At 36.3% G+C, this 14576-nt stretch overlaps 1 protein-coding gene across 3 annotated transcripts in view; it reads left to right on the top strand.

Moving 5' to 3' along the window:
• The window catches only part of HAPLN1 (hyaluronan and proteoglycan link protein 1), an 80524-nt gene that overhangs the window by 34424 nt on the left and 31524 nt on the right, over window positions 1-14576 (top strand). For all 3 annotated transcript variants that reach the window (XM_064376102.1, XM_021665398.2, XM_012477629.2), the window contains one exon: window positions 10350-10475. In XM_064376102.1, coding sequence (XP_064232172.1) covers window positions 10376-10475 — 100 coding nt within the window. In that variant the 5' untranslated portion in view covers window positions 10350-10375. The remainder of the gene's footprint in view (window positions 1-10349; window positions 10476-14576) is intronic.

The raw sequence follows: 14576 nt of genomic DNA, 5'->3' as shown, positions 1-14576 counted from the left end.
TCATTGTTAGGATAATATTGCCTGTGTTGTTATGTAATTTACTCATGTGTGATTATTTAGTTCTGAGTCAATGGCAAGACTGATACTTATATAAAAGTTTGAAATGCCACTGTTCTTCATAAAAGAAAGCTACAAATTATGTAGATATTTTTGAAGTCTAGTAGTCAGTTCTAGCTAAGATTCCATGCCTATAAAGGTTAAATGATTTTGTGTGTTTTCAGGATGAACAAATTCCTCAACCAAAGAAGTTGTAAATGAGAATGCTTTAGTTTTAAAAGCTTAAAAGACACCTTCAAAGATCATTATAATTTAAAAACCTATCAGGACAAATTCTTGGGCTATATCCTACATCACAAAACCAATTTGGAAACTCAATTTAATGAGCTTAGCTGTCAATATTTGCTAAGTTAATTATAAGATATTGTATTTTCCCTTTTTTGAGCTGTGTAGCCACAGCCCTTTTGGCTGGAACACACTTTGTTACTTATAAATCAATGAACTGAATCCTGATGAGGTCATGTTTTGATGTAGGATGGGGACAAATAGTAAACCTTCTTAAGGATCTTGGAAGATACCTGAAAAGAGGCAGCCAAAAAAGATGAGGACTGACTACATGAAGTGCGCTGGAAAGAACAGAAGTTTCTGCTGCTAAAAACCATTAATACATTTGTTTTTATTTTTATTATGACTTAGTATAATTAGATACCATAATAAATCAATGATCATAAAACTTTTCATTGTATGTAGTCAAAAATCAGAATTGACACATATTTTAAATCTTTCTATACCTTCTCAGAGTCTGTTCAGTATTTGAAACACATGGGAGTTGCCTGATTCTTGTTGTTCAGTAACTACTTTAGAATGACACATGGGTTGCACTGGTGAGCTTAGTGTTGCATTTTGCATATGTAGAAAACTTGTTGCTGCCACATTTGTGATGGCACCAAAGATGTCATGTAGATGATTTGCAGTGGTATTTTTAGATCCAGTGTTAACGTAATGTGTAACTGACAGCTGTTGAAATTTTGAACTTTTAAAGAGATATTAAAATTTTTAACGAAATAGAATCTTAAAATATCGTTTTGCTGGCTCGACTAGAAAGATTTTCTAATGCATTTAGTTGAAAGTGATGTAATAATCAATTTTCTACCCATATAAACCTTATTGCTAGAAATTTTATTTTAAAAATTCTTGTTTCAAATAATAAAACTTATAACTACAAAGTTTGTATTCACTTAGTTGTGTGCATATGAGCTAGAGCTGAAACTCATTTTTATATAACCTACATTTAAAAGCAGTTCTAAAACTTCTTAATTTTATTCATATTTGCACATGATAATATGAAGAGGCGAGTTACTCTGTATTTTTCAAATGACGTATAGCGTGGGCAACATAGGGAGACCTCCGCTCTACAAAAAATCAAAAAATTATCCTGGTGTGGTGACACATGCCTGTGGTCCCAGCTACTTGGTGAGCTGCCGTGGGAGCATCACTTGAGCCCAGGAGGTCGAGGTTGCAGTGAGCAGTGATATCGCACCACTGTACTCCAGCCTTGGTGACAGAGAAAGACCCTGTCTCAATAAAAAAATTAATTAATTAATTAAAATAAAATGATGTAAAAGAGTAATTTTAAATGAGAGTTGTTTTATTTGTTTTTGTTCATTTTTTATTTGTGCTTGATAAGAAACAATGAGATAGCAATCTAAGCTGTTACTAATTTCCAGAACAGTTCTTTAGAATGTTTTATACAAAATTTTACATAATTGATTAAAAGGGGCCTTCTGATCACTTTAAAATGTCTCCATTTAGGTTCATCCTATTTAAATTGCAATTCACTAGAGAATTAGGCATGTATACCTTTGTAGAGTTCTTAATTTAGTGCCAATTCCTTATCAGTGTTCAAAATTAATTTATTATTACTGATACTGATTCATTTGATTTTATACATTAAGGAAAATATTTTAAAGATCTAATTTTATATTATTTAATACAATGCTTTATTATTGATGCTACTCAGGTTTTTGATCATAGAATCAAGAATGAGTGAATCTATAAAATGATGTCTCTCCTACATGAGTATGTCTAACAAGCATACCCATTAAAGAGTATTTATTATGAAGCCAATATACCATGGCAGCATTTAGCATATTAAACCACAAAGAAATTATGAGTTTGCCTGAGAAGTGGCAGCATTGCTCATTTATATTCTGACAGATTTAATTGTCTTAAGAATTGTTCATGAGGTGATTTTATTTTTGATGATCTTTATGTATAGTGATAGAACATGGATGTCCTCTTCTGCAGCCTATGAAAGATGCATTTTAATAACATCACTATGTAATATTCATATTGGTTGTCTAGTTTTTAGTGTTCTATGGGAAAATTATGATTTTACAGCATTAAAAAGTAGGATCAGTTTTCCGGAGATAAACATAGGGAAAAACAAGAGGTTTATATCCTTTTAACGTCACCATCATCATCAAAATTTATTGCTTAATATTTATTTATTAACTTTCTTTACCATCTGGTCCAGAAAGAGACTATTAATTATGGAACACATGCCCATAAAAACCTATATGAAATCTCACATAACTGAAATTTTTTTTTTTTTTTTTTTTTTTTGAGACGGAGTTTCGCTCTTGATACCCAGGCTGGAGCGCAATGGCGCGATCTCGGCTCACCGCAATCTCCGCCTCCTGGGTTCAGGCAATTCTCCTGCCTCAGCCTCCTGAGTAGCTGGGATTACAGGCACGCGCCACCGTGCCCAGCTAATTTTTTGTATTAGTAGAGACGGGGTTTCACCATGTTGACCAGGATGGTCTCGATCTCTTGACCTTGTGATCCACCCGCCTCGGCCTCCCAAAGTGAACTGAAAAATTTTTGAGTAGATAGTGAGAATACTACAGAAACATGCTACATACTATCTGTAGGTATTCCAGACTTTTAGTTACTCAGAGGCAAGAAATATGTGGTCCCTGCATTTATTAGTATGTGTATGTACCGCTTTCCCCACATACCCTAAATATTTGATTTAAAGGCTGAGGACATTAACATTATAAACACAAAATACAATGTATTCCTTTGCTCAGATATGCATTTTATGTTTGTTTTAGAAAATCAATAAACAAACAAAACAACTGCAGAATTCACTTAAAAAGCTGGTTTTGGAGAAGTCTAACCCCCATCTCGAGGATTATCTAAAGCAGGTTCTAAGGCATCAGTGAACAGCTTGAGCAAATGCACTTCATTAGGTGAAGGATTGCTGAGTTTGCCCCAAACTCTGTCAATATTCCCTGAGACAGAGCTACCAAAAAGCAACAGCCAAAAACAGTAAGTAAATTGAATTTCTACTTAAACAAGCATTATTGATATTACTTCTTTAAAAATCCATGAATTTATTTGCTGATGAGGACAGTCCTAAAATGCATCCTAAGTAGAAGATCTGGTATCTCCAGTAAGAAAAAACTAAATCATAATAATAGCTAACATAGAGCTTGGACATTTGACATCAACTCTTTTAATTGACAGATAAAAAATACTTGACCCTAAAGCAGTTGAATGACTTCTTCAAGAGTCACACTGCTAAAAAGTAGTAGATAAAGAATGAAACTAAATTCTCCCTTTCCTCCATTGTACCCATTGCCAAATTTCCCCATCTCCCCAGAATAGCTCCAATTTACATGTTACTGTTTCCCTAGTATAGTTGTAAGTAGTTATCCTGTTTACTCTGTGCCTGGTTCTATGATAAGTAATCCTCTGACCATGTCAAATATCAAATAATGTAATAAATATAAAATGTAGGGAAAAGAGAAAAGAAGAAATTATGTAAGAGTGGACTGGAAAGATTTGAAGGTGATGGATAAATAAAAGCATGAAAGTAAAACAAGAGAAAGTTTAGAAAAATAATTGAAAATTTGGAGGGGAAACAGGATAGAAACAGGCTGATTTCAAAACATGGAGGAGAAAAAGAAATATAAATTATTCATAAATTTAAGAATGCAGATTTCTGAGTCATGAGGATCCTAGGTTCTGCCTCCCATGTTTTATATGCATGGTACGAATTCATGATTAAGTGAGATTTCTGAGATCTTTAATTAGAAGAGAAACCACAAGTAAATTGTGGAAACATTCACAGCTAAGTGATACTCCAAAAAGCAGTCATTTTAAAATGACTTGGTCTAAATCTAAGCAGTTTCTATGTAAGTGGCTAAGGTATACTTAGAGATTCCTTTAGCAATAACTGCAGGCATTGGCAAGTCTAATAAATATTAAACTGAAATATGTGTCCTTATATCACTCAAATATGGTGGCATATACTGCACCCATAAAAGACTGGAAGCCTATGGTTGACTTGCTCATTTTTCTGCCACTGAATCTTTTTCTCCATTCCTGGCCAAATCTTTGCAAGAAAAGCTTGATATTAAACTCTGTAACAAATATTGTTCTTAGAGAAGCCATGTTAGGAAGTTTTTGGATCTGAGAATTGTAATTCAGTCTTCATTTTGTTGTGGCATTTTCTTTCTTCAAACTTAAGAGGCAGTGTGTCAAACATTCACCATTTATTATTCCTTTGCTACTTTTTTATTGCCCTTCCTCTTATCTTTGAGTTGTCTTTTCTTCCTCTTTATTTCTCCTCTCTTAAAATCCCCTCATATCTTCTTTCTATTTTCTACTCCGTTTCTACCCAATTCCCATTATCTTTTGATAATGAGCCCATAAAGGTAGTCGTGTTGGCTTCAGAGAAGAGCAGCAGGTCCAGAGAGATGTTTTGAGGGACCTGCACTGTCCTGCTGAAATCATCCAAAGTCCACAGCCAGTGTTAGACATTCCTGAGATTGTCAGGAAAATGACAATTATCCTAACCTTAGAGAAAATAAAACATGGTAAATAATCTTTTTTAATGACAAATATATTGTGTAAGTTGTTAACCATTTGTGGATGAGAATCTTTCTGATTATACATATCTGCCTTAATTCTTATCAATGTATCAACAATATATAGAGTTTGTAAAATAAAAATGCCCATCTGCCTATTATTTTTAGAAAATAAGTAATATGTTACATGCATTCCCTTCCACTGTTTTAAAGTAATATTTTTAGTTAAAACACACACATGTGTGTACTATAGATAAAAAGGAAAATGAGGAAAAGTGGAGAGAGGAAAAATGAACATAGGCAGGGCTTTATTTCCAAGAATTGGGTAGTCTCAGAAGCTCAAACCCACACACAGATGAAGAACACCCAGTAATCTTAAAAACTTAGACCACTGGCTCTCAAATTTGAGCACACATCAGGATCACTGAGAGGGGAGGAGATTGCTAAACACTGATGGCTGGGCCCCACCCCCCAGAGTTTCTGATGCTGAGGCCCAGGAATTTCCATTCTCTAACAATTTCCAAGTGCTGCTGCTGCTGGGAAGTAACTCCTGAACTCATTCCAAATAGCAGATTTATGGGAGGATTCATCTGTCGCTGAGATGAAGATGTCCTTGATTTGCTATTTTTCTCACATTTATCCATGACAATCGATCAAGTTTGAGGGTGTTCATACCAATTTAACAACAATACCTTAGTCTTTGTGGAGTTTTGTTTTGTTTTGTTTTGAGACGGAGTTTCACTCTTGTTACCCAGGCTGGAGTGCAATGGCACGATCTCAGCTCACTGCAACCTCCATCTCCTGGATTCAAGCGATTCTCTTGCCTCAGCCTCCTGAGTAGCTGGGACTACAGGCATGAGCCACCATGTCCAGTGAATTTTTGTATTTTAAGTAGAGACGGGGTTTCACCACGTTGGCCAGGATGGTCTCGATCTCTTGACCTCATGATCTACCCGCCTCAGCCTCCCAAAGTGCTGGGATTATAGGCATGAGCCACTGCACCTGGCCAGTCTTTGCGGTTTTTATACTTGCTGAAGAATACTTTTAAACCAGGGAGAAGTTGTCATTATTTCTATTTTGTAGGTGAAAAATTGAGAACTGATGTATTGGTTGTGAGACGCAGAATAGAGCTCACTTTTCTTCCTTCTGGTCTATGATTTTTTTCCCAGGATGTCAGATTGCCAAAGGAAGATGTCCAGGGTAGAGGAACAATAGGCTGCCCATGTCCAGACTGAAAGCTCACCACAATGAAAAGGTCCTTGGCTGGACATCCAGTCCAGGGCATCGGAAAACCTTTTTAGCTGACTTGGTAGCTTGAACTTTCACAGAACTATGCATTATGACAAGGAAAATTCCAGCTTCCAAGAAGCATTAAAGGAGTTGTAAGACTGGCTAGGAGAGAGCTGACAGCACTCGTCAGGGGACCCAGGACAACAATAATGCGTCTCTGGGGTCACACTGCCCAGACTACCAGCTCTTTGCTGTTCATGCTGGGTACCTCACCACCCTAAGACTCCACTTCTAGAACTGTAAAATGTGTCTAACAACATACTTACCTCAACTGAGTGGTTCTGAGAAATAACAGTTCAGTGGGTGAAGACCAGTGCTTAGCTGTGATAGCAGTTCAGGAAGTATGCAGTGTTAGCTCTCAAGGCACATAAAGCAGCACACATGCCTTTCACTTGGTTGTAACTCCCCATTACCTAATATGATAATGATAATGTAGTAGACACTTAGGAAATAGCAGTTGATCATCTTGGTATGAGACTGTTGATATTAGTTTATCTGCATTTCTATCAAACTATTACTCTTTCATGGTGAATAAGATATATTGTTGCTAAACCGTGGTTCAATGATCAACAAAGCAGGACTGTAAAATTACATTCCTATCATCTGTCTTTGACTGTGAACACAGATATTTCAGTTTGGATTCATCTTGAAACTGGCTGCTTGAGCTTCAAGATTTGTAAGGCTGTGAAAAGAGAGAGCTTCAATGTGTGAATTGCAGGTGAACTAAGAGCAGTAATTCAGGAGTTAATAACAGCTGGTTGTGTAAAAGTCTCCCGGATTGCCTAAATTTTAACTCACATCAAAAACTGAGAATTTTTACCTAACAAACCTAGACATTGAGAGGAGGCATGATTACAAAATGCAAATAAGCAGAACTCAGATTCGTTCACTCACATGACCACCTACTATGTCTGAGCTGTCCTTTTCTACTGGGACCAGCACACAAACCCCTGGCACAGCCCTTGATCTCAATGGCCTCAGTCTGGTGTGCAGCACCTTGTTTTATACACCTCATTGCTCAGACACCTGAAGACTGTGACCCTAAAGTACACTTTTCTAGTTTCATGTCTACTGATGAGATGGTTGTTGTGCTTGCCAGGGTAACAAAGATAATTTCCAGTCTCACCTACCTGGATTGCATTGACACCAGCACAGGGTACTCCAAAGTATTCACTGATAGAGGCCTCGAATCACAAAGTACTGCACTTGACCATATACTTAAATTATTTTTTTCTTTGTTGGGGAGGAATCTTGCTCTGTTGCCTCAGCTGGAGTGCAGTGGTGCCATGTCAGCTCACTGCAACCTCCGCCTCCCAGGTTCAAGTGATTCTCCTGCCTCAGCTTCCCAAGGAGCTGGGATTACAGGTGTCTGCCACCACACCCGGCTAATTTTTGTATTTTTAGTAGAGACAGGGTTTCACCATGCTGACCAGGTTGGTCTCAAACTCCTGACCCCAGGCAATCCACCTGCCTTGGCCTCCCAAAGTGCTAGGATTACAGGAATGAGCCACCGCCCCCAGCCTACTTGAATTTTTCAAAGATGGTATGTATCTATCTTTCTGTGTTTGTGTATCATATCTCTGTATATGTGTTCACACATGTGAGTCACCAAGACTTTGTTCATGGTACCAGAGTGGTATTATAAATGAGGCAGGGCAAATCATGTTAAGAAAAATACCATCTGACTGCCTTCTCAATATGTAAATCTTGGGAAAAATGTTTATTTTTATATATAACACAAGTCAAAGTTTTAAGATTATAGTAGTTGAAAATTAAGGAACTTGAATTTCAAAAGGCAACAAAAGAGCAAATTAAATATGCTTGAAGGTAAATACAAACTTTGCACTTCCTATAAAAGTGTGTACCTTCCAGCAAGATTACTGTCTGTATCCCAAGAAATGGAAATATTTGTCTCACGTTGTTGTTTTAAAGAATGCTTGAGCCATTGCAGACAAAATGCTGCACGTGGTACTGGCGAACAGTAGACGCTCCATGGAAAGAAATTGTTTTTATTATTGGTTATTCCCTCTACTCCCTCACAAACACTCAGGATGTTTGCAATTTTAAATTAGGCTGTTGGACAGTCAATACTTTAACTCATTGGAATAAACCTTTAGCGGTATAATTTTAAATACTGTGGTAGGGAATTAAAGGAGATATATCGATATATGTGTCATATATATTTTTAAATGAATGAAATTCAAGGCGGCTGCAGTGGTAGGATGTGCAACTCTACCCCAGTGTGTGTATCATATACAGCTCCGTATAAATTATACTATACATGCACACTAATGTGAAAATTTAGCAAACTGTCCACTTTTGCTCATCTTGACTCCCCATCTACAATATCTCCTGTATTGGATTATTAAATTATACACTTTCTTTATACTCTCTCCTTTACAACGTCCCCTTCTCCGATTCCTGTTACAAGCAGAGAGCACCTCACACCTCTGGTACTGTTTGCCTATTGTTTCATGTTTGTGTATACAGTTATCTCAATTATATTCCAAACTCCAATAGGTCACCTTTATATTTGCTCACCCAAAGCACAATCCTGGGCTGAAAATAGGTCCTATTTTAAACTGTAATCCTATGGACAAAAGTCAGTGACTACAAACAAACACATAAACATTTCAAAAAAGTTCCTAGAGGAACAGGGAAGTGAACTTCTGAAAATAAGATTAGTAATTCAGGTAGAATTTTGAAGCTGACATTCTTGGTTTCCCGGACAAATAAATTTTGCAATTTGTTTGCTTATCCACCATCTTCTTTCTGTGATATAACAAAGAAAAAGAAAAGCTTTAAAGCAAACGTGAAAGACTAAAGCCACCAGCATGACAGTACTGCAAATTTTCACAGGGGAAAATGCAGAGACATATTTTAGACTCAGAAGAGACTTGGGGAACTTCTGTGAATAAATGAATTAGGTTCTGGAGTAGAGCCTTGCCTACTGGGACCTCCAGGAACAGACTCAGAGCTCTTTAATAAATATTCCAGGGAGTCAGGCTTTCTTGGAAAAAACAAATTAGTGTGAGAAGCCAGTACTGTGCAATTTCAGTTTTAAAAATAGCCAGTATTGTTAAAGCTGCTGTGTGCATGAGAGAAAAAGAAAGCCCTTATTAATTTTTGTGTCAGCTTCCACATTAAAAGCGAGAAGCTCCACTGAAAGTCTTGCCTGGCAAATACTGCAAAGGTTATAAGGTTCGTATCACTAAGTATCACTTTTGGTCCTTCCAATGACCAACTTTTGGGAGGGAAGAGGTTATGTCCCCTTTTATCACATTGGTCTTTCAATAAAGGATAGGCAAGTGATGGTTCTGCCTCTTTCACTTAGGACTAGAGCTGTGCCTCTGTTTCAGCCTTTCATTTGCCTAATTGCCCTGGGAGGCTGACAGGGATGTTCCCTGCAGCCGAGGCCCTGCCGACTGCAGAGACCCTACCTGGCACTCTAAGTTGGTGCATCAGCATTTTAGGTTGAAATGAATGAAAAATCAATCAGGATGACTGCAGTGGCAGCGTATACAACTCTAACCTAGTTTGTTCATAATTTTCAACTATTCACCATAGACCCAAGCAGTATTTAAGATGGTAAGTGAATCTGTAACAAATGTGCTGCTTCTGCTTAATCGGGCACTTTTTTTTTTGTCCTCTTTTCTATTTGGAACAAGCAAGTCTAACCTGCTTAGGAAGCCACATGTAAATGTGACATGAATGATGATGTCAAGTTTCATGCAAATATTATTTGCCCTGGCTTTAGATTCAGTTTCTAATTAGACCAAGTGATAAATTCTCATGTAGAGATATAACACATTGCTGTTTTATTAACGTATGCTGTAAATTCAGAGGCTTAAATTTTTTAAGAGTCTGTTTATGTTTTTGTCACATCTCTTTTTTACTTGCTATAATTCTCTGTATCAAAATTACAGTGTTTTAAATTTCTGTATTTACAATTCTGCAAAGATAGAGTTAAACACTATTTGGACTCTGGCTACATGATGGTAGCTGGAATTGTTCAAAGCTGCCGTCTTCAGCTCTCAAAGACAGCCACAGTAACTTTCTGAACAGATTGGGTTAAATATTTTTACAGACCCATTCTATGATGATAAGGCGGTAATAAGTTGTGCAGTGCAACACTCCAAAGGGTTCCAAATCTCACAAGCCTCTTTGTATGTGATGCTCTCGCAGTGAAGAAGATTCTTTGGGCTATAAAGATGAAGAGTCTACTTCTTCTGGTGCTGATTTCAATCTGCTGGGCTGATCATCAATCAGACAACTATACTCTGTATCATGACAGAGTTATTCACATCCAAGGTAAGGAAACACAGCTTCTCTTATCAAAGTCTAATTAATTTCAAGTTACTTAGATTCGAGATTCTGGGTTAGTGTTTCTTAATTTTAGTTCTGCTTCACTGACTTTTTCTTTTCCTTTCTGCTAATTGGTGAAAGTGTTCCCTGGCTTTTGAATACTATTGCATTACAGTAGAGTTAAGAATTGGGGACAATTAAAGTTGAGTAGCTTAAGAATGTCCAGCTGCAGTGAATTGGTATAATCGTTCAAGGCTGTTAAGTGCAGTTGCTATCTTCAAGAAAAATGAAGGGCATAAAGTTCATTTAAATGCAAGTCAGAGGGAGGAAATAGAAAGTAAAACAGGATACAAGGTTATTTTGTTAGAGTAAATTGTTTAATCGTTAAGAGAAGCAATATAAATAAAATGAAAATTAAACAAGCTATTGTCCAGGAGAAAGGAGCTTACCCTGTTACAATCTCCTTCAGTAAAGCCGTAGCTCCTGTAGACCAATACATTGCCCCTGCACATTTCTGTTGAGCTCAGCTGAATGCTAAGCCTGAAAGCTGTAGCAAGGTTTGAGGCTGCAGTACAATGCAGCTCTTTCCTCAGTCCAGCTTCAGATGAGGGACATCCTGCATTAAGAAAGCTGAGACTTCTGCAATAAGAGGAACTGTTCTCTCCTTGTCCTTGGGTGCCGAATAATTAAAACAGGAATATAGAACAGTTTAAACACACGATGGTAATTTTAGATAAACTCAATGGTGGTACCAGAGGCATGATAAGTTTGCTAAGAGACATAAAACTCTTAAGTTGTATCTTCAAGGTCAAAAGCATAGTCTCAGTAAACTGCATTCACTGTGAAAAGTATGACTTGTGAAGGTCAAATCATAGTGTAAATCTATCTAGAAGTATTTTCCTGTACATATTACGACTACCAAAATAGAATTCTGAATTTGTCTACGTCTAGCTATTTTAGACACATCTCTTTTAGTTTTGTTTGCTTCCAACAGCTTTTTTTCTCTGTTGAACTGAGAAAAGAAATTGTATAATCATAAATTTTACTCTGCAAGCTGCTGACTCAGCTGTTTCCTTAACATGTAGTAGAATCAGAGCTGTTTCCAATGACCATATGATATTTCCACACAGAGATTTCTAATGAAGAATAATACCCTTTTACCTTCTAGTGACAGAATTCGATTCAGCCAAAAAAGTAATACCTAGTAATTATTAATGATACCAGTTTTATATCCAATGCAATATAAATTTAAGCTGTGGTTTCAAGTTATTAGATGACAGATACCAAAGTTGTATTATAAACTGTGTACAAACCATTTAATCAAAATTGCACTCAGAGTATGAGAATAGTATTTTTTAAATGTACTAACATTTGAAAAATTACTCCTATAAGTCAGACTCAAGTTAGCAAGAAAAACTTCTGTTACTTCAGCTTTTCCATTCTCATCTCCTCTATTGAAACTTAGTGCAAAGGGATTTGTGACCAAGAGTATCAGAATTATCAGTGTATTTGCATACACTGTCCAAATTTTTAAAAAGGCTCAATAGTCCACTTCATTTTAATTGTAAATTCATATTCTTAGAAAGTGCAGGCTTGCCTCGAAGAGTTGCTAAAGAGCTTTCAAGTAATAGAGCTATATTTGGCTTGTGGAAATTTAATGCTGAAATGTGATTTGGGTCATAGGATTGTGATGTTATGTCCATAAACCAAATACCTGTTCTCATTACTTTTTTCCCAATAATTTTTTTTGTGATAACATTCAGATTGAATTTTCAAATCCCATAGTCCTTCAGAGAAACTGCTTCCAAGTGACCTGCCATAATTCCAGTTGTTTTTTACAATGCAAAAATAAATCAGATAGCACAGGAATCAACAAAGCAGATTACTTATTTGCTTCATTACTTACTTGAAATACGGCATATTTTCTTATATTTAAAACTTTTATTTATAAAACATAGCCCAGAAGGAATTTTAGGGAGCTGAAATCCTCACAGATTTTTTGGAACAATTTAGTCAGATGATTAAATTAGCTATCTCAATCTGAAATTCTTGAATGATACTGATAAGCAGTATGAGCTTCTGTTAGTGACAGAAAATAGTTGAAAATTCATGTTACTGTAAAAACATCTTTACTCTCTCCCATTTTTGATAACATTTCTATTTTTGTGCTCCAAGTTCCCAAGGTCTGAATGATATTGGGAAAGTAGTGCAAATCATCCTCCAGTTCTTCTTGGCTGCCTTGATACAGATGCTCAACATGTTAATGATACATTTTTGAGTTCCATGTTTATGAGTTAGCTAATTGTTTTTCTGAAGGCTTCCTCATAGTTTTGTTGCGCAAGATTTTATAGAGATATAGACACACACACAAAAAGTTTAATCTGGATTAAAAAAAAAAAAAAGAAAAAAAAGGCAGATGGCCAGGAAAGAAAATAGCAAGTGTGGACCCTATGCAAAGTGTTTGTAGTGAAAAACATTTCTCTGGTAATGGAAAATAAATCTCTCCCAGCTTCCCATGGAGAAAGAGTTAGCTTTAGATACAAATTTCACATGTACTAATCTATTTCCTTGAATTTTTTGTTGAAATAATTTGGTCATACAGGAAAGCAAACTTCATTTTTCTACAAAGTCTACTAAAAATATGCAATCAAGATGTTAGCTTGTATATAACACACTGTCCTGAATGTAGGCAATAGTTATTTTCTCAAATACGTCTACAGGAAGAGGGTTCACTGTTACCCTCTCTGTACTCTAAACTAATGGATTTTGTTCCTCATGTCACAATGTGGCTAGTTTACTTTTAAATTCTTTGAAACTTGAGACCATTAGGAGGAGTTTTATATGGAGTACCAAATCACACAGAAAGAATAATATTTATAATATTTGTGTCAGGTCCAAAAACTTTTGTGTAGCCTTTCAACTACGAGCAGAATTTCAGAGATGATGAATGTATTTTTTTAAATACAACTTTTTAGAAGACATTTACAGATAGCAGAGACATTTTATGACCACTTGCCCATTAACCAATAGCTGCTTGACCTTCTCAAGGTCAGAGTCAGTGCTTCCTGCTTCTGGTGTTCAAGCAGAGGTCTTCTGATGACAAGTTTGAGTCTTTCCTGTAATGCCACTAACTAGCTTAGACTTTGGAAAATTTACTTAATCTCTCTAAATCCCAGTTACCTCATCTGTATAATTGGGCTTACTGCCTGCTTATTCCATAGAGCTCTGTGAGAATTAAATGAGATAATCTGTGGAAAGTGCTTAGTACAGTGCCTCGTTCCCAAGAGCCAATAAGCTATCCAGGTAGTTGTTATCATTATGTTTATTGCTTTCCTCCCTGTTATGGAAAATTGATTTTTAAACAGAAAACAGACTACAAATACCGGTCAAAAAAAAAATCACACTTTTCAAAGTACATTTGTTAACAGATCCATGTCATCGCCTTAGTTCTAATGAAGTAAACATTTTATAAGTTCTTTTCTTTGCCTTCTTTTATTTCACAATTTATAATTTCCCCATTCATATTATTATTATTATTATTATTTTTGAGATGGAGTCTCTTTCTGTCACCCAAGCTGGAGTGTAATGGCTCAATCTAGGCTCACTGCAACCTCCACCTCCCAAGTTCAAGTGATACTCCTACCTCAGCCTCCCAAGTAGCTGGGATTACAGGTACCTGCCACTCTGCCTAGCTAATTTCTGTGTTTTTAATAGAGACAGGATTTTGCAATGTTGGCCAGGCTGGTCTCAACTCCTGATCTCAGGTGATCAGCCCACCTCAGCCTCTCAAAGTGCTAGCATTACAGTTGTGAGCCACTGCACCTGGCCTCCCCATTCATATTAAATATTATCTTATCATTTTTACTTTCCTGGTAGAAACTAAAGTTTTCCAAACATAAGTAATATTTTCCCTTAATATACTTACTATGTGAACACAGATCCACTACTTTAATTTTTTGTAAAGAAGAACAAGAGGAAATCCCAGAAGTAAAAATTGTGTCCTTCTCCTCAATAAGTAAAAGTAATTGTACTTTTGTCAACAAATAAAACAAGTAGATTTGCTTAAAGAAGAAATTGCCAGAAGTTTATGTCTGTAAGTAGAAAAAA

The sequence above is a fragment of the Aotus nancymaae genome, unplaced genomic scaffold (assembly GCF_030222135.1).
Source record: "Aotus nancymaae isolate 86718 unplaced genomic scaffold, 86718_ANA_hifiasm-v0.15.2.pri h1tg000014l, whole genome shotgun sequence".
Lineage (NCBI taxonomy): Eukaryota > Metazoa > Chordata > Mammalia > Primates > Aotidae > Aotus > Aotus nancymaae.
The sequence above is the reverse complement of the archived record's forward strand: the minus strand, read 5'-3'. Positions and strand labels throughout refer to the sequence as shown.